This window comes from Stylophora pistillata, chromosome 2 (assembly GCF_964205215.1).
Source record: "Stylophora pistillata chromosome 2, jaStyPist1.2, whole genome shotgun sequence".
NCBI classification, from domain to species: domain Eukaryota; kingdom Metazoa; phylum Cnidaria; class Anthozoa; order Scleractinia; family Pocilloporidae; genus Stylophora; species Stylophora pistillata.
The window spans coordinates 36177785-36196620 of record NC_142520.1 but is presented as its reverse complement, the minus strand read 5'-3'; the positions used below and the strand labels follow the sequence as shown (position 1 = coordinate 36196620).

The window sequence follows — 18836 nt, the reverse complement described above, 5'->3', positions numbered from 1 at the left end:
CTTTTGTTTAAATTTAAATTAGCCCTTCTGGCCTCGCTTGAGATAATGTATTCTTTTGAATTTTGTACTGGAGAACGAGGCCAGAAGGGCTAATTTAAATTTAGGGAGAAGTTGATGGGTTGATCAACACCAAATTCTCATGACTAATTTAGAAGGAAATGTGTAGCAGCTAGAGGGGAGAATTAACAATCAGATCTTGGGAGTGAATGGGTTAAATAGGAAGGAAACACAGAAGGAGCACATAGTTATTAAATAAAAAGAGTAGCATATGAAGCGTGACATAATTGTACTGTCCAAGAAACACCATTTTTAGTTTTGCACTACTTGCAGATTTATACTGAAATGTTGGACTATTGGCTCTCACTTTCTATCAGGCAATGCTTCACCCACATCAACTATTGCTAGTTGAAAATTTGGGATATTATGTGAAGTCACCCATCCAAGTAGTAACTCTAGTTAATAAGGGTCAACTTCAGTGAGAAGTACAAGCATATGGTTAATTTCTATATCTGACCTCAATGACACTTAAGCAAATTTTGAATGTGGTCTGCCATAGGCATCCTACCTAAAAAAAAAAAAATGACACGTCTAATTGCGGAGAGGTTGGAATCCATCACAGGACTACACAATGGCCTAACAGTTCAGGATTGCTCCTCACACTTTAGAAAGACACTTTGCTTTCACTGTGCCTGAAGGTCTGATAGCAGCTTGTAATCAAGTCTGGTCTCAAATTTAGCCTCAATTTCCTCTGTTTTCTTGGATTTAGCTTTTCAACCCCCTGAGTAGGAGCTCTTTGTGGCAGGAGAGCAGGCTCATTCTCTGAACAATGATTGGAAAAAAACTTGTCCAAATGTGCTTAACTTCAGCTTCCATAGCACGACCTCCCGGTTAGCTCAATGGATAGAGCGCAGGACTGTTGTGCGGGAGGTCGAGAGTTTGAGCCCCGGCTGGACCAACACTCAGGGTCTTAAAATAAGTGAGAAGAATTTGCTACCTTTCTATAACATTAAGAAATGGTTAGATATTCTAGTCTTCTCGGATAGAGACGAATAACTGGAGGTCCCGTCTCCTGTAGGGTTAAGGGCAGGAGATGTTAATTTCCCACGCACGAGATTACTGTGTGATGGATGTCTTCCCCTGGGGTGGGATGGGTGGGTTTACTGGGGGTGAATTGGGGGGAGGGGTGGTGCTTCGCATGGACCTTGTGTTTTGTTTGCACTAACCCTTCTGGGTCTAGTCACACCCGGTGAAGTCGTTAACAAACAAAGTGACTAGAAGTACTTCTACTCCTCCCCTGGATGGGATGCTAGCTTATTGCTAGGTTACCCCCAGCATTAAATTTGCTGGTGCCCATTTAAACACCTGCGTGAAGAAAGGCACTGTGAGAGGAAAGTATCTTGCCCAAAAACACAATGCAGTCCCCAGCCAGGGCTGGAACCCAGACCACCTGATCTGGAGTCAAGTACACTGACCGTGAGGTTACTGCACCTCCCTCTGAACAGTGATACTTGTCCTCTACTATGAAAACTGGGAGAAACTCTCTGATGTTAACAACTTTGCAATATTTGACCTCTACTGCTGCGATTTTGCAATCAGGTCACACAAGTCTCCAGGGCTGGGTTGTTCAAAGCTGAGTTAAGTTAACCCAGGGTTGGCGTGAAATTTGATTTCAGATCTGGAAGCTTTAGGAGAAAGTTCAGTTTAATTATTTTGTGTCTACAATTTGATGATCGGATGCTCTAAAAAGAAGAGGAAAATTATCTCATAAAGGTTCTTGAATAGAGAAATAAGGAGACCTGAATCAAAATTTAACCCTCGATTAGTGCTAATCAGCCTTCGAACAACTGGACCCTGATATCTTATTTGCAGAAGATATTCATGCTCTCAGATTTGTGAGAAGTTGGTGAAATATTTTTCGATGATGGTGATAGCTGTGCCAAATTCAGTTGGAACTGTTCCAGCATCAGAACAATATAGTCTAGCATTCCCCAGAGAATCGATAAACCCATTGCCTTTCAAGTTCTGACCATTAATTCTCTCCCCTAGAAAACTCAAAATCTTCCAGTTTGGCAGCTTAGGGATATGGAGTATGGATTTGAGGGTGAAAACATATTGTGAGTATTTTGATTTGTTGATTTTTTTTATCCCTGTTTTAATTGTCTCCATGAAAGATGTATGTGGGGGAGGAAAGAGGAGGTTGATATCAAATCATAACTGCTGCCTGGTTAGCTTAAGTGGTAGAGCGCCGGACTGCCTTGCAGGAGGTCGAGGGTTTGAGCCCCAAACTGGACCAACACTTGGGGTCTTAAAATAACTGAGGAGAATGTGCTACCTTTCTATTATATCAAGAAATTGATAGACAATCTAAGTCTTCTCAGAAAAGGACAAAAAAACCGTAGGCCCTGTCCCCTGCATCTTCCCTCTACTGGTTAGCAGGAAAAGTTAAAGAACCCACACACTTATCACAAAGAGTAGGGAATGTAGCTCCCAGTGTTGTGGTGTGGCCTGTACTGAAATTGGAGTAGGGGATAAGGAAAGGTAGGTTACCTAGTAAAAAACAACCTTGTCCTTGTAAATTTACCTGCCTTAGGGAAATTGTTAAATAAATTATAATAATAATAATAATAATAATAATAATAATAATAATAAGATCTGCATGCTGAGATCGGCGCAAACCCTTAGAAAGGTGCTCAGTGTATGAACAGCATGATTGACTAAAGTTACTGATGCTCCAGGTGTATGGTTTGCTCCCGGCTGATGCACAAAAAGAACACCAGAAAAGACTGTGACAAAAGAGATGATGATGATGATGATGATGATGATAATAATAATAATAATAAGAATAATAATAAAGGTTCTTGCTGTGATAATCCAAACTCAATTAACTCTGACCTCCAAGATTGACTAATATCTAATTTCTCCTTACAATATCACCCCTGAATCAAACAGTAAGGTCACGAGAATAAAGGAAATGATCAACAACTAAAGAAGCTCTTGATTGTTAAATTCTCCTTGTCAGCATCTTAAGAAATGTGTAAAGAACGGTACAGAGAATATACATACTGATATTTTAGGGTTAAAGGGTTCACTGTTTTGCTGAAATTGAATTGTGAAAAGTTTCAAATAACTGAATTGAATTAAATTTCAATGAGTTTGAATGAAGGGCAAACACTGACCCCTGTTTGGAATTCACTGTTTGGTTGTGAAAATGTCAGCTGTAATAATCCAAATAGTTAAATTCAATTTGGTAATCATCATTAAAACAAAAGGTTCTATCAGCTTTGTTTCTCTTTTATACAAGTTGAAGTTGTGAAACCTTCACCGATTTCAATGGAAATAATCAAAATGCATTTCAGTTTTTTTTAATTAAAATGTATAAAAGGACCACACCCATAAATTAAAAACTGCATTGTCAGCATGACCAATATTGAAAATAATGGTGATATATTCATTCATAGAGCAGAATCTAACAGGAACAAGTTAAATTCGATCTAAAGAGAAACAGAAATGCATTCGAAGGCCTAGATATTTTTTTCACGTTGAGATTCATTCAAAGTTCATTGATTCAATGAAGACTACAATTTGTAGTACAGTCTAGAAACTGCAACCACTCACCTTTGTAAAAGATAAAAATATATGTACAAGAAACTTTTCCTACGGCGATTAGACATTTAGGCAAACAAGACGAGATATGAAATCGAAAGTTTAACCGTTTTTAACGCGGAATGAAATGTTAAAAATATTTTGAGGAATTTTACCTGTTTGTACACCAGGACTTTACATACATTTGTATACGTGATTACAGCGGATATTTACACATCTACGAACATTACACAGAAACGTCTTAGAACACACTGTATTACCAAAATATTGCATTTCTATCGAAATAAGGGTCTTTCGTAAAGATATGGAGAATTTTACTACGATCAGAAATATGACTAGGGTTTTTACTCGGGATTTGTATTGTCTGCATTCTATATCTTGTCGTTTGTAAACAAAGACCGTAAATGTTCGTACACTGTGTCTTACTTGATAATATTCGAGTTCATTCATCGAGATTCTTCTCCTTCGTCTGACGATCGAAACGAAGACTTCCTTGACCTCGATCGATAATCGTCGGAAAGATCGGAATCTTGTGAATCTTTAAAGTTACTTTTTTCTTCTTCGTCTCCCACCACGTCGATTTGGATCTCGTGGTCGCCAGTTGACGAAGACTCGTGGCCAACCCCATCAATCAATTGCAGACCCACAGTTTTCGTCCTGTTAGTCAATAATTTTTGTAACGAATCGTATTTTTTCCTCGCTTCGTCACGTTCTCTCTTCAAGCTATCGTTCTCTTTGGCAAGTTGCTCTAAGTCTTCGCGGAGTTGTTGTCTTTCGACTTCGAGATCTTCCTTCTGGCGCACGCGCTTGGTCCGACTATTTTGAGCGTAACCCCGATTCTTCAATGTTCTCCTTCGCTGTTTGATGCGATAAATCTCATCGTCAGTGAAACCTCGCAGAATAGTATTTAAATCCTTCACCGGTAAGCTCACCAAAAGTTCATCGGTGAGGTTAATTTCTTTTTTACTGCCTTCCTCTTTCTTCACTCTCTTTACTATGGCGGGTTTCTCATCTTCCGCCATGATGCCTCCCCAGCATCCTTTGTTGTCTCGTCACGTAACAACGCTTCTAGCTTCCTGCTCCAAAATATTTCTGGCATAAGTCGACGTGATCTTATTATGTAATCTGTCCAACAAGGCCTAGCTAAGGCACGGGCGACAAAATTTATGACAATTTACCATCAATGATTCTTGTCCAAAAAAACCCAAATTATTTTGAAGAACAAGAAAAATGTAATTCAAATCACTTCACTATGCAGTAAAAATTTTATGATGGGGTTGAGGTGCCCATTTGAGAAAATTCATGGATATGTCCAATAACAAGTTTGTTTTCGCAGTTGGAAAGCTCCGTCTATCTAACAATTTTTTTTGTCACTGACTTCTGTAGCTTTAGGAAAGACTGCTTTTTTAATGGTGGTGGTTTTTTAGAAAGCCACCCAAATAGTGTCTTCCAAAAAAAATCACAGCCAAAAACTGGGTGAATTGAGCTTTAGGAAGAGATAAGATAAGATATTTTATTAATCCACATCACACCTGGGAGCATTTAGCATACTCATTTGCACTGCATCCATGCAATTACAAAATACTGAAAATAATGAAAATTACATAAGTATAAAAGACTATAAATAATCATGTGCAGGGCACAATAACAAATTCCTATTATGGTGCTTAGCAATAAATAAACCGTACAAGGTTTAGTTTGTTCATTATACTTCTAAAAGTACTCACATTACCAGTAATTCTAGCATTGCATGGTAAAGTATTCCAAAGATGGCTGGCCAGGTATGCAAAGAAGAGGAAGAAAGCCACAAAAATAAAATACAAGCTCAGAAAATTTGCCGCCCTCCTCCCTAGAGACAAAATGGTCCTTCTGTCAACTATTCATTTTGGAATTGATGCTACAGTTCTGTTGAGCCAAGCCAAGGGTACCAAAATTAATTTAACCAGGGTATGTAAAAAAAGGTAAAGTCTGTTTACGAGCCAGTGGCCCATCAGGCCGATGCTTAACTCCAGTTTCTGTAGCATGAAGTGACTAGGAGTATTTCTACTCCCCCCTGGATGGGATGCTAGTCCATCGCAGGGTTACCCCCTAGCATTAAATTTGCCGCTACCCATTTAAACACCTGGGTGTAGAGAGGCACTGTGAGAGTAAAGTGTCTTGCCTAAGAACAATATAATGTCCCCAGATGGGGCTTGAACCCGGACCACTCGATCCGGAGTCGGGCGCACCAATCATGAGGCCACCCCGCCTGCATAACAAGGGTATGGGTGGCAGCTTTATCCATACTGTAGACTGCTACATTTCTGTTGCACCAAGCCAAGAATACCAACTTAAATCTTACCAGTGGATCAGGTTTGAACAAAGCTCAATCAGACAGAGTGTCATAATAACAAAATCAAGATTATTGCAACAGGATAAAGGATAATATCACAAGAAGATATACAACCTCTACTCGAACCCTTTAACTCCCTGAGATGATTAACATGTAACTTCTCCCTATTAAATCTATATATTTTTCAGCAAACAGGTAATGAGCATACTCAGACGTATCAGATAGAAGTTGTTTTCTTGATCCAAACCCAAATTCTTGTAACTAATTTACAAATATTTAGCAGTGAGAGGAGAGAATTAACAATCAGATCTTGGGAGTGACAGGGTTGGTTATGTCTGACAATTTCATAACCACTTAGAAGTGAATCTTTACAAAGCTTCCCCAGATGACCACATAAATATTTTAGTTTATTTAAACAATTTAAACTTTTTAAAATAACTTTGTATTTGTTGTTTCGGATAAGGTTTGGTTGCAAGACACGTAGGAAAGTTCTCTGGTTGTTCAATCCACAGTTTGTAATCTATTTCATTGGCTGATAAATTCTCTGACAATTTCTTGAGTTCATTTTGACTGGGGGCCTGAGTGAGAAAAAAAAGAATCTTTCATTTACATTCAAAGCAATGGTTTTTACATGAAATTTGATACAGTCATGTGTGAAAGTGTAGTGCAATCGTCCAGGTGAGCGCAGTCCTGAGAAGGACTGTTGTCGGTGGTGGTGACTGACATTTGGACAACCTGTGCAGAAGTCATCATCAGAGTCAAGTGAATAGATGCTGTCAGTATAATGTTCTTAGTCCAGTTCACGTACAATGATTGGTCAGTTTTGCTGCAATGTTATTGGCTGTAGGATTCAAGTGGCATAAATTGGTTGTGATTGGTCTGTTTTGATCTGTCGGTAAAGTTAGTTGTCCACTTTTATATCAGAACTTCTAAGATTAATACCATGTAGCATGAGACTTTTGAGGGAGTTTCATTCAATGGATTGGTGGGGTTTTTTTGCGGCTTGTGGAAACAAATTTTTGTGGATTGAGATGACTGAAATTTCATGTAGGAAATAATTTTTGGGGTTTTCTGTTCAAGTAGAAGAGGAGCAGTGCATTTAATTTTCAACTCTTCTTCTCTAAAGCTAGACACAAAAATCCACAGTTTTTTTAAAGAACTTTTAGACTTAGACAGGATTTTTTTGGAAATTTGGAAGATTTTGAGAACATATTACGAATTTTAGACAAAAATGTTTAGAAAATATAGCCAATGAGATAAAATCAAATTCATGATGTGGTCTGCAGAAGCTTCAGGATCTTTGAAGTTCTTCCATTAGCCTGTTTATTTCCAAACCAGCTTCTTCCATATGAAGTAATATTGACGGAGGCGGCGTGGCTGAGTGGTTAGGGTGCTGGACTAGTAATCTGGTGTCCTGGGTTCAAGTCCTCCACCCTGCCACCCACTGGATTTGTTCTCGATTGCCCCTGGTTCAACTCCTTCGCTGCACTGTGTAAATAGCCCAGTGGTCTACCTCCTGCCAGTGGGGATTTTCAAGCACTTAGTCTACATTGTGGCTGAAAAGCCGTTATAGGGGAGCTTCAATTAACAAATATTATATTATTATTATTATTATTATTATTATTATTAATATTATTATCATTATTACCAGTCAACAGTTTAGGGCATAAGTAGTGTTTCCAGCATGCCCGCTTAGCATGACTGTAAGGCCTCAGTGTTTATTGTTGTTATCACTTGTTTAAAAGAGAAATATGTAAGGAGACCAAGCTAACCAACCACTTACACTGTGCAGTAAATAGATTGTCAATTTGAATCTGTTCGAAGGTGCTTCTAAGCAATTTCACCACAGGAATCTCAATTTTTATACAAATCATGTCATTAACTTTAGCGGATAATATACAAAAAATGAGATTGAGACATTTTTTTAGGTAATTTTTGGACAGATTTTCACGCCACTTTTGGGATTTTTGTGTCTATGCTTAAATTACACCTTATTTATTACCCCAATTACCCCATATTATGGTCATGAGATTAAAAGAAATGATCACCACTTAAAGATGCCCTTGATTATTAAACAAATTCTCCTTATCAGCACCTTTGGAAATGTATAGAGAACAGTATGGAGATTATACATACTGATGTTAGGGTGTAAAGCTTACCTCTAACACAACCTTGTGCATATTATCCAGGTCACTGGTGTACTGGAGTGTGTTAGAATCATCACGATACATCCAAAGAGCTGCTGTGCTTGCATGACAGGCTTGTGCTATTACAGCTCCCATCGGCCATGACAGCAACCTTAGGAGATCACCTCTAACCACAACATATTGCACAAGCTGAGATGATGACGATGACATTGGATGATCATAAGAGTCCTACCAAATAAGGGATGAAAAGTGAAAATTATTAAAAACTGGATCATTGGATAATGCAATTCAAGACTTTTTATTGGCTTAGCCATTATGGTATATGAGCCAATATACCATAATCTAAGATCTGTACATTGCAAGATCTGCTTTCTTCTTACAAAATAAAGTCGAGAAGATTTGTCTAATATCTTGGGGGTTTTCTTTTAATAAAACAATTATTCCACTCGTGCTTGTTGGATATGAGATGATTATAGCCAATGAGGCGCGTAGCGCCTCGTTGGCTATCTATCATCTCATATCCAATGCGCGCTCATGGAATAATTTTTAATTAATTTCTAGGCTTCAAGTGATAACTAATGATGGAAGATACCATGCTCCCCAAACCCTGGAATGAGAGATTCCGGTTTGAGCACTTTGGGGTTATTTGGGGGTACAACAATCAAATTGCACATCACCACTAGTCTCCAAACATTAGCATGACTACAACTGGAAAACTGTCAGGGAAACAAAATAAAATGCTGGGGGCTAATCTTCAGAGATTAAATCTAGTCAGCTTCCAAAATGTTAAGAAACGTTTTTCTGAAAAAAAAAAATCAACTCTTCTAACAAAAATTGATCACTGATTAAAGAATTGGCAACAAATTACTTGCATCCCCCGTGTTCAGTTCTATCCACTCCATACAAATTTTGATTTCAATGTGCAATGGAAAACTACATTGAAAATCTGTTAAATACAGCCAGAATCTAGGATCCTCCCCTGGGGAAACCTGCCGATTACATTAATTAATGAATAACTTCACCCCTGCAACAATGCCTATCCCTTCATGCACATGTACAGGCACATGGAACTATGTTATGGAGTCCATTAAAATGCCATTGGAATTTTTCTCCAGATCTAAGCTTCGGAAGAAGTACGCTTATGAAGCCTGAAAAGTCAAGCCTCGACTAATTCTGATTGAATAAATAAATTTCTTACTGCCCAATAGAAAGTCAGACTGCTTCACTTACCGATGTGATACTACCTGATCGCTTAATCGGTTTCTGACCTGACCGGTCTCAGGGTCTTTTCGGCCTCTTAATTTTGGCATGCGCAATCAATAGATACTGTAGCGCGCGCAAAATTCTAATTTTCCGAGGGGTCAAGAGTGGAGGAAGTCGAGATCGAAGTTTCCGGTTCTCGAACTTACTGGGTGAATGTCTGAAATTTGTTTCTGCTAAATGTGGAGAGGAAAAGAGGGCTACTGAAGGATAAGTTGGGTTTAGGATGCACATAAGCTCGATTACCGCCGCTCTCTCGTCTTCGATCTTTGGTCCTCCCCGAGAAGAGAGAGAGTGGGTTCGAGGGGAGGAGCGCAGGTAGCGTCTGGTATAATCGAGCCCAGCTTGGATACCCATCAGTGGATGGGAAGTAAAAAAGACTGATGTGCGATGAGCGACCATGCTTCGCCATAAAGACTGTGCTAGAAGACGACTAGTCAAATAAATTGCTTTGCTTTCGTAAAATTGCTTTGTGTCCGTGTGGGAAGGGAACAGAGAAATATGTCCGAGAGGGGAGACGGAGGAGTGTGTACAGGGAGAGGGGGGCAGTTTCCTCCCTCTCTGCCCCCCTCTCCCCCTTTCTCTTTCTCCCCCTACTTTCCGTCCCCTCCCCATCGTGACGAGGATATCTTGTCTCCGTAAGAGTCCTTCCTGAAGGACAAGATATAAGATATATTCGAGAGAAAAAAAAAAATGGGGGGATAATCAACGTGAATTCCTTCACAATATCGTTTTTCTTATATCGTTCCTTTCAAAGAAAATTTCGAGCCTAACTCCATCATGATTTATGTAGATGAATTATAAATGAATCAAATCATATTCGGTCTGTGGGTAAGTAACAAGTTGATCCTCAGAGGAAATAAAAAGAAGAGTTTATTTCATCAGGCGTAAATTTGTTTTGGTCCATCTCAGAGGCATTTTAACCCTCACCTAACGGCCCCGAGTCGGGTCCAAGACATATTCATTCCCGTTAACATAAAACCCTATTTTGTTTTACTCTGAAAAATAAAAAACCCGCTTCAATAATTTATGCATAGAAGTTATAATTTATGAGTAAACGTCATGAGTTTCCACGGCAATGCCAAGACCCCCCGCATACGCTAGGTTGAAGCACGCCCGCTCATTACACTCTCTTACGCGTCCAGCCATATTGGTAAGTTAGCTACAAGGTGGGCAAAACCCGGCATATTTTAGTCGGATTGTGGCTCTAATTACGATGGCGACAGACGAAAGAGTAGAAAGAGCAAAGCTCGCGGAGCAAATGGAAAGATACGATGACATGGCAAAGTTCATGAAGGAGGCAACAGAAAGTAAAAAAGGTGACAAAGTAGATCTTACAAGTGAAGAGAGAAATCTACTTTCTGTCGCTTACAAGAATGTGGTCGGAGCGAGGCGTGCTTCTTGGAGAGTTATGTCAGCTTTAGAGGAGAAATATGAAGGAACTGAGGACAAGAAGTCGGTCTTGGATGAATATAGGAAGAAAATCGAGGAGGAATTAAGAACAATCTGCGAAGATGTTCTGGTGAGTCTACCCTTCCTTCGGCGTCTAAAAGTACTCCTACCTTTACGGAAGTTGTTGTAATTTCTTGGTGCCAATTTTTATGGGTCAAAGTTCTTAGCTTTTCACTCGCGTTTTAGTTTATTCCAAAATCTCTTTCCACAGAATCTTTTGGAACAGTTCCTCATAAAAGACAAGGATGATCCTGAAATCGACCAGCATTATGAAGGCCAGATTTTCTATCTGAAGATGAAAGGGGACTACTTGAGGTACAAAGCAGAAGTTGCTCAACAAAGTTCATCTGATAAGGAGGGTTAGTATTTGGCTCATTGACTCTCGTACGACCATGATCAATCTTACTTTCAAACTTAATTGCTAAAGAAATTGATGTTTTTAACTCGCCAACTCTGACGTACAAGTTGTTCGCATTCCAGTTCGATGTAAGGTCAGCTTTCTACTTTGTTAGGTTTTTTACAGAAACCATCTATCTGTAACGATTCAGAACTCTTTACACAAAGGCTTAGATCGTTTAATCTTGATTTGCTGGAAGAGTTGTATCCCTACTTGGTGAGTTACCAATCAGTAGAAATCAATTGGTGATATTAACCATTAAATCAGTAGTAATTCATTTATTATGATTAATTGGTGAGCTTAGCAACATGAAATTTGATAATCACTTGGAGAAACATTTTGATTTTACTTGATTGTACTCTAGAATGAAAAAAACCTTCAACCTTTTCAAAACCTGGAAAAGGAACAACAAATGCTTCTGCATTAAGTACTGTTTACTGCATAGTAATTCGTTAGGCTCTGGGTGAAATAGAGATAAAAACGTGCTTTTGAAGAAAAAGGGAAATGTGAAAACATGCTGCCACTAGGAATGGATCCCAAGATCCCTTGGTCAAGAGGAGAAGATCTTTCTATTGCACCAGGTGTACAAACGTGCTTTCTCTTGATATTGTGCTTTTAGGGAGTTGACATCTCAGCCTGCATAATTCTTTAGGTCCCTTAACCAGTCAGCACAGCAGTGCCAAGGAAGATGTTGATTTAAAAATGAATTTCTGCTTTTAGTTACACTTTAGTAAAACTTGGGAGCTGCATTGATGTTCACATGGAAACTTAAGTAATTTGTAGTCGGGGTTTATGTTCTCAGACCATGCAATTTTTGGGGATTTCATGTTGTTGTTTTGCCGAGGAAAGCTAAGAAATCTGCAAAGGTTTAAAACTCATGTCCTTAGCTATTGTTCTGCCCAGGTACTTAGGTGTCCTAGTCACCTTCATGGTTTGCTTAGGGTCTCTATTTACTGAGTTCAGAGCAACTGGTGGTAAATTGGTGGGAAAAAGTTGTTGAAATTTTTTGCAAAATGGCAACAATCAATGCAACTACCATAGCTTATCCTACCTACTTTCCAGGAAAAAAAAAAGTCAAGAACGTTATCTTGTACAATATAATATTTAAACTATATGCTTATAGCATTAAAAAATGCCACAGCTTTCTCTGTGACCACTGAATGTTTGTCTCTAAATTGGCAACTTTCCTTGCAAAATTAATTGCTAAAATTTCTTTCCACTCATCTTGGTGGCCAAAACAATTGCAGCTTGGAAAATTGAACATCCTTTACCAGAGTGTAGAGACAGGGCTTGAAGTTAACTTTTTAGTCCACTTGCAGCTTGGCTGGTAAGATATTTTCCACTAGCAATTCACAGGCACTGGCACTGTTACTCTTGAAGAAAGAAGTTATTTTTTACACATGTAATGAAAACGATAACTCCAAAACCACGAGGAGCAACAACAACAGGCTAATGCGCAGGTGTGAAACAGAGCCTCAGTGTAATAACACTGGCTAGTGGTGAACAAAAAGATCAGCATCTGCTGTTTTATTTGCCCCAGATATCATCCTTACATTCCTTCCTGCTTTCAAACAGCTTTCTCCAAATGTTTAGGAGACATGGACAATTCTCACTTTCCAACATTTGCTAGTGGATATTTTTCTTACTTGCAGATTATCTAAATCACTTGCATTTTGCAAGTTCGTGAGCATTAATTTCGGGTCCTGAGAGGAGGTTTACAATCTAAGTGGGAGAGTTAAAAAGGCCCTTTCCTTTTCAGGGATCTAGGAGTATCTAAGTACTTAATTATTGAAACGTTTGAGTGAAATTTGTGATGTCTTCCAGTTGTAAAATAATCAACAATTTTCTGTTTTTACTTTCAGAAATAATTAAACAGTCGGAAGAGTCATACCAGAAAGCACTTGAACTAAGTGAGATAAAGCTACCTTCAACTCATCCTATCAGGCTTGGATTGGCACTTAACTTCTCTGTATTTTACTATGAAATTAAGAATGCACCAGACCAAGCTTGTAAATTGGCTAAAAAGGTTGGTATACAATCAGAACTACAGGGTTCAACAGTTGTGATAAGCTACTTGGGATTACAGGACTTAACTTACAATAAACTACCTACAATTCGGAAATTACATGATAATAGTATTTTTAGCGTATACTAAAACAGTGGATAGTGCTGAAGGTCCACCCCAGCCAGGCAAGCTTCAAAATTTCCACCATCCTCCCCCCCCCCCCCCCCCCATTCACAGGCAAGGGGCAAATGCCCTTAGGTTGTTGAGGGGGAGGGCTTGAAGCTTGAAATTGATTGGTGCACAATGTCTGTGGCCTAGGGATTGTCAAAAAACTGAATATTGGACAGAGAGGGTAAACTTTAAGGCAAATTGTGAATCAGGTAGTGATAACTTTTAATTGATTTTGCACCATGTCACATAAAATAGCCAATTTAAATGGTAAAATTAGTTGAGTGGGTTATTATTTTAGGTAACCTGGGTCTTTTGAATGGAGAAGCAAAAACACTTTCAACCAACTTTAACTTGAAATTTGTCAGTGTATATCAGAAAACTAGCTAGAACCTTAAAGAAATTTACCAGGGCACACAGAGATCATCACTCAGGGATCGACACTAACTTTTAAACTAGTTCGGTCAATTTCAATTTGTTTACTAGCCAGACTGGCTAGTGGAAATTGAAAACCACTAGCCAAAACTGAATTTCTACTAGTCTGTGGCTAGTGGGCTACATTTAGTGTCGAGCCCTGTCACTTTTGAAAGTTTGGTGGTTCTTACTGTCAAGTGGCATGAAACTGTTTTTGTTAAGAGACCCTTTGAGTGGTTAAGGTAAAGTCTGTTTACAAGCCTAGTGGCCCATTAGGCGGGTGCTTAAAACATTGACACCTGAACCGCCAGTAACTGCCCTAACCTCGCGATCGCCTCGCGCGAGAACGCTTTCCCCCTACCTCCCCTACTAAGTAGAGTTTTGTCCCCAAACTTCCTCTATAGTTTGGAGATCAATAAACCAATCAGAATCTGTTGTTTGTGCATATATTTTGTTGAGTTTAGGGGGTACTAGAGGGGCATTATTCTAGGCGTCTTCACTAAATGATCAAATTTGAAAATATGGCGTCCACACGGCCGACCCTCAAAATTTTCAGGTTGGATTTTTCGTTCATTTGCAATCGAGTTAGACCTTGTGGAATTCAGAATGTAAAGTAACAATGCTATAGAATACGCTGCTTGGAAAAGAATGGATATCCAGGTCTTAAAGGTGACAGAATAAGCTCTCAAGTCAATGACACTACATTTCTCTAAGGTGATGCGAATTATGGACGTAAAGTGAAAACCAAACTTTTGGACTCCAAGCAAGACCTGGCGACAATTTGACGATTCGATGGCCCAGTAAATATTATGTTCGAGTAAAAATGTGTTCAAAAAGTATAGTTTAATAGAAGATTTTGCCTCAAATCAAAGTTTTTTCAGAATTTTCAACATAAGGCTGCGCAATTTCTGTCCATGAAGGCAAGTAGACAATGATCTAAGCTTGATGAATTTTACCGCGTGGGCTTTGTACACGTAAGAAATTTGTACGTTTTTCGCTTGTAACAGCAAATCAAAAACTGTTTTGAATAAATCTGACGTCCCGAAATATTTCTTGGCCATTTTAGTCTTGCTTCCTATTGATAGATTCCATGGAACTTGAGATCTCTTCACTCATGGACAAATTTGCATATTCCCTTTTGAAATATGATCCACATGCCCAGTTTCACACATGCGCAATTATTTAGCGATTTTTATCTTTCATCTTGATTTTTGAGTTAAAACGTAATATGCACCTATCGCTTTTTTCGCTGGAAATAAGTTCTTTAATTAGTCCTCTTTCACTGGAGCTTGTTTTTTGGAAACGCTGATTTTTAAAAATTTACTGCACATTGTGTTTGCCTTCTTGGTTTCTCCAAATTTTTTACTTTTCGTCGGCACGTGTTACACGTAAGTGTCAATGGGTTAACTCTGGTTTCTGTAGCATGAAGCGACCAGGACTATTTGTACTCCCCCCTGGATGGGATGCCAGTCCATCGCAGGGTTACCCCCAGCATTAAATTGCCAGTACCCATTTATATACCTGGGTGTAGAGAGGCCACTGTGAGAGTAAAGTGTCTTGCCCTAAGAACACAACACAATGTCCCAGCTGGGACTCGAACCCGGATTTAAGTGGTTTAACTGGTAGCCAATTAGCTAAATGTCACTTGACTTCATTCCGCTGCGAAGCAGTTTACAGTCATTTCAGCAGAAATATGCCTCTTGTGTCCAGTGCCCAGCTGTGAACAACCCAATGAATGAACTCAAGGTTTCCTGTTCTTTGTAAAATTCCATTGAGAATCTGACAGGAATGAAAAAAATGCTGGCTCAACAATACCAGAGTAGGATCAAACAGAAGTCAATTTTCTGTTTCCAATAATGTTGACAAGTTTAGATTTGTGTACATTGGATGAACCAAAAAAATGTAGAGTAACACTCTCAACACTCCACTTGTGACATCTTTTGATTTCCTTTGAAAACTGTTGGTTTTTTTTTTTTCCAAAACTCAAGATGCAGCTCCTCTGCCAGTGCAGCTTATTGGTCAGCATCTATGCTAATGATAACAAAGAAAATTCTAAGAATTAAAAAACTAAGATAGTTTCTTGAAGGAGTATAAACCATGGATTGCACTTCTCTGAACATCATTATGATTTGGGTTATGATGATTATTTATTTAAACTCAGCTTGATTTTACAAGTTATATAGGTTAAATTTACATAGCAACTAAACACAGTTCAGCAAAGGAAAAAAGAGAAAAAGATCTAGCAATAAAGTAGGTAGCGAGTTAGGATCATCCAAATAGCAAAGGCTAATCTAGTGGATGACCCCTAATTATAAGATACATTTAAGGGAAAGCAAAGCTAAGAATGAATTTTTTTTATAATAAATTTGTTAATAATTTTTTTTATAATTTATTTGTTTATATTAGGCATTTGATGATTCAATTGCTGAGCTTGACAGTCTAAAAGAGGATTCCTATAAAGACAGCACTCTTATAATGCAACTATTGCGTGACAACTTAACTGTAAGTGTACATTTGGTTTATTTATTTATTTTTTTTTTTTAGTCTGCATATTCTCTTTACTGTTCTCTATTTCCTATAGATACCATAGGAAATGTATAGAGAACGGCACTGAGAGCATCTTTACTGATGTTATGGTGTAAAGGGTCAACAGAGTGGTTCACTCTCCAGCTTAAACATTTCCAGTGCCTGAGGATTGAACCTTTCACTCTCACGATCTCATTAGTAATTATACTTCTACTTCTGCCATGCACTTCTTGCGATGATAATTTGGTATTGGATGAGCTAAACTTCTTCTATTAGATATTTTGCTTTACTTTCATCATTTGTCTGCTTGATATTGTATTGATATTGTAAGGAGAAATTCTGTCTTGGTCATTTGTGGGAGTGAAAGGGTCAAGTCCAGTGTAGAAGAGAGTGGATGTCGGAGAATGGAAAATGATAAGAACTGCCTTTTGGAAGAAACTGTGAAGAAATGATCATTTTTACTTTAACACTCATTATACTGCAATCCTAAATTGTAGTCCGGTGAAATGTAAAGAAATCTCATGATTAGTGAATAGGTAGTCATGAATTGCAAATCTAGTGAAGGTAAACCTAGTTCAAAACAGGGTTAGGATAATTGCTTAGGTGATTACAGAGATTCTCCTGCTCTGATTGGTCAAGGATTATGTCATATCTTAGTATAATCACCTTGCAAGAGGTGACTTTAGCAGAGGTACTGAATTTCATAAATGGCGCCTTGCACTTTGGCAATGTTATGGAGGAAGTTATAAACACAATAGTAGAAGATTTGATTCCAAAAGAGCACAAGAGATGCTACAAAGTTTGGTGTAACACCCTTTTCAAAAGTAAGGTATGAAGGTTTTATTGATTGCAGTAAATTGAATAAACCTGTGAAATTCTAGTGGGAAGTAGCTGCTTATCTCAGTACAAGTATTGAAAACAATGTGCGCAGAGCTTTGTTTATATACAGAATGGTTTCGACAACAAAATGAATGTACAACAGAATTTGAAGGCACCTCATCATTTACACTCATTTACAAAAATTATTTGTCTCAGGCTTAGTGAATATTGTTTGTATCCTATTACAATCCGGTCTTCATTTCATTTCTCACAGCTGTGGACTTCAAACAATGATGATGAAGATGAAAATGATGAAAAGCAGTGAAGCTGTTGCCTCAGCATGCAGCCAGTTTCTTCCCTTTGAAACTGTGTCCCTTTCATATTAATCTGAACTTCCATTTGTGTGATACAGGTGCTGCCCACTCTTATTTCCTTTGCCCAAAACAAATCTGAATCATTGATGAGAATTTAAAAAAATGTTTCCCCGTGATCACACCCATCTGCTGTGTCATTCTACTGTAGATAAGCCTCGAGTTTTGTACCAAAACTGGGCATGAAATGGTAGCTTCTTGATAAATAAGATCCTATACTTTTTTTTAGGGTATAAGTCTGCAATTTCATAGATTGCTTTTGGTACACTAATGAATCTTCTTTGCCGGGGTTTGTTATGGAGCGTACAGAGCTGATGGAATGGGATAATTTTGTTTGATTTGTTATGTTATGATGGTGACAGTATCCAGCCAAAAGTTCTGAAGCAAAGTGTAATTTTCCATTCAATATAACCAATTTGTTAACCATTAAATGTAAGTTATGCCAATTTTGTTTTGCATCTCTTGAATTTAATCACAATAATAGTCCTTCACCTTTTAACCCTGTAGAATAATAATAACGGTTTTATCACAGTTTATCAACTGTGATAAAATTCACCACACAGTAATCTCGTGCGTGGGGAATTAACGTCTCCTACCCCTAACCCTGCAGGAGACGGGACCTACAGTTTATTCGTCCTTATGCGTGAAGACTAGAATATCTATCCATTTCTTGATATTATAGAAAGGTAGCACATTCTCCTCAGTTATTTTAATACCCCGAGTGTTGGTCCGGCCAGGTCTTGAACCCTCGACCTCCCGCACAACAGTCTGGCACTCTACCAATTGGGCCAACCAGGAGGCAGTTTGAGAGCGAGTGAGTGACTAGCATCCAATTTCTGCTTACATTAGCAACCCTGACTCAAACATTAGGGTCTTGAGAATAGTGGAAATGATCAACACCTACAGAAGCTCTTGATTGATAAGTAAATTCTCCTTGCAGCACCTTAGCAAATGTATAAAGAGCAGTATGGAGAATATGCACACTGATGTTAGGGTGTAAAGGGTCACTCTTAAGAATGGTCGTCTGTAAAAATCGAGCAGAGGTGTTGAAAATAAAAAAATTGAAATTTTTCAAACTTTGCCAGAACACAGCTATGAATGGCCTTGGTTACAGAAAAATATCAAAAATGCCGAAAAAAATTATTTTGGGAGAACGGTGGCATTTTGTGTTTTGGGGGTTCTTAACCGTGTTTTTCCCGGTTAAATAGTGCTCCTCAAGATAACGGCCTAGAAAATTTTATTTCGCCAGCAATTCGGACACCACATAATTCTAAAACAAGAGATGTTTTTCAAAGGTTCTGAAGTATTTTTTACAGGATCCATAAAAAAAACGATTTTTTTA

At 38.4% G+C, this 18836-nt stretch overlaps 3 protein-coding genes and 1 long non-coding RNA gene across 4 annotated transcripts; 2 read left to right on the top strand and 2 right to left on the bottom strand.

The window, feature by feature from the left end:
• Positions 1–939: 939 nt before the first annotated feature.
• On the top strand, positions 940–2930 carry LOC148739296 (uncharacterized). The gene is made up of 2 exons (XR_015996867.1): positions 940–2114; positions 2736–2930. It is a non-coding gene; the product is annotated as an uncharacterized LOC148739296 (long non-coding RNA).
• A 400-nt stretch (positions 2931–3330) lies between these two features.
• Positions 3331–4664, bottom strand: LOC111346203 (uncharacterized). Its single transcript, XM_022953510.2, has one exon. It carries the CDS (start codon positions 4623–4625, stop codon positions 4050–4052), a length of 576 nt encoding a protein of 191 aa, XP_022809245.1. The 5' UTR covers positions 4626–4664; the 3' UTR covers positions 3331–4049.
• A 438-nt stretch (positions 4665–5102) lies between these two features.
• On the bottom strand, positions 5103–9571 carry LOC111346213 (putative peptidyl-tRNA hydrolase PTRHD1). The gene is made up of 3 exons (XM_022953518.2): positions 9313–9571; positions 8095–8310; positions 5103–6513 (listed from the first exon to the last, which is right to left on the bottom strand). Exons 2-3 carry the CDS (start codon positions 8290–8292, stop codon positions 6343–6345), a joined length of 369 nt encoding a protein of 122 aa, XP_022809253.1. The 5' UTR covers positions 8293–8310; positions 9313–9571; the 3' UTR covers positions 5103–6342.
• Positions 9572–10458: 887 nt separating this feature from the next.
• LOC111346192 (14-3-3-like protein 2) lies at positions 10459–17940 on the top strand. Its single transcript, XM_022953499.2, has 5 exons — positions 10459–10864; positions 11006–11153; positions 13054–13217; positions 16185–16280; positions 17398–17940. Exons 1-5 carry the CDS (start codon positions 10559–10561, stop codon positions 17446–17448), a joined length of 765 nt encoding a protein of 254 aa, XP_022809234.1. The 5' UTR covers positions 10459–10558; the 3' UTR covers positions 17449–17940.
• The last annotated feature ends 896 nt before the right edge of the window (positions 17941–18836 follow it).

Bases quoted from the DNA above. Each gene is read 5' to 3' on its own strand.
- LOC111346203 (XM_022953510.2), bottom strand. From the start codon at position 4,625: ATGGCGGAAGATGAGAAACCCGCCATAGTAAAGAGAGTGAAGAAAGAG.
- LOC111346213 (XM_022953518.2), bottom strand. From the start codon at position 8,292: ATGTCATCGTCATCATCTCAGCTTGTGCAATATGTTGTGGTTAGAGGT. The intron at 6,514-8,094 runs GTAAGCTTTACA...TTTCTCACTCAG, and splicing joins TGCACAAGGTTGTGTTAGAG to GCCCCCAGTCAAAATGAACT.
- LOC111346192 (XM_022953499.2), top strand. From the start codon at position 10,559: ATGGCGACAGACGAAAGAGTAGAAAGAGCAAAGCTCGCGGAGCAAATG. The intron at 11,154-13,053 runs GTTAGTATTTGG...TTTTACTTTCAG, and splicing joins AAGTTCATCTGATAAGGAGG to AAATAATTAAACAGTCGGAA. The intron at 13,218-16,184 runs GTTGGTATACAA...TGTTTATATTAG, and splicing joins CTTGTAAATTGGCTAAAAAG to GCATTTGATGATTCAATTGC.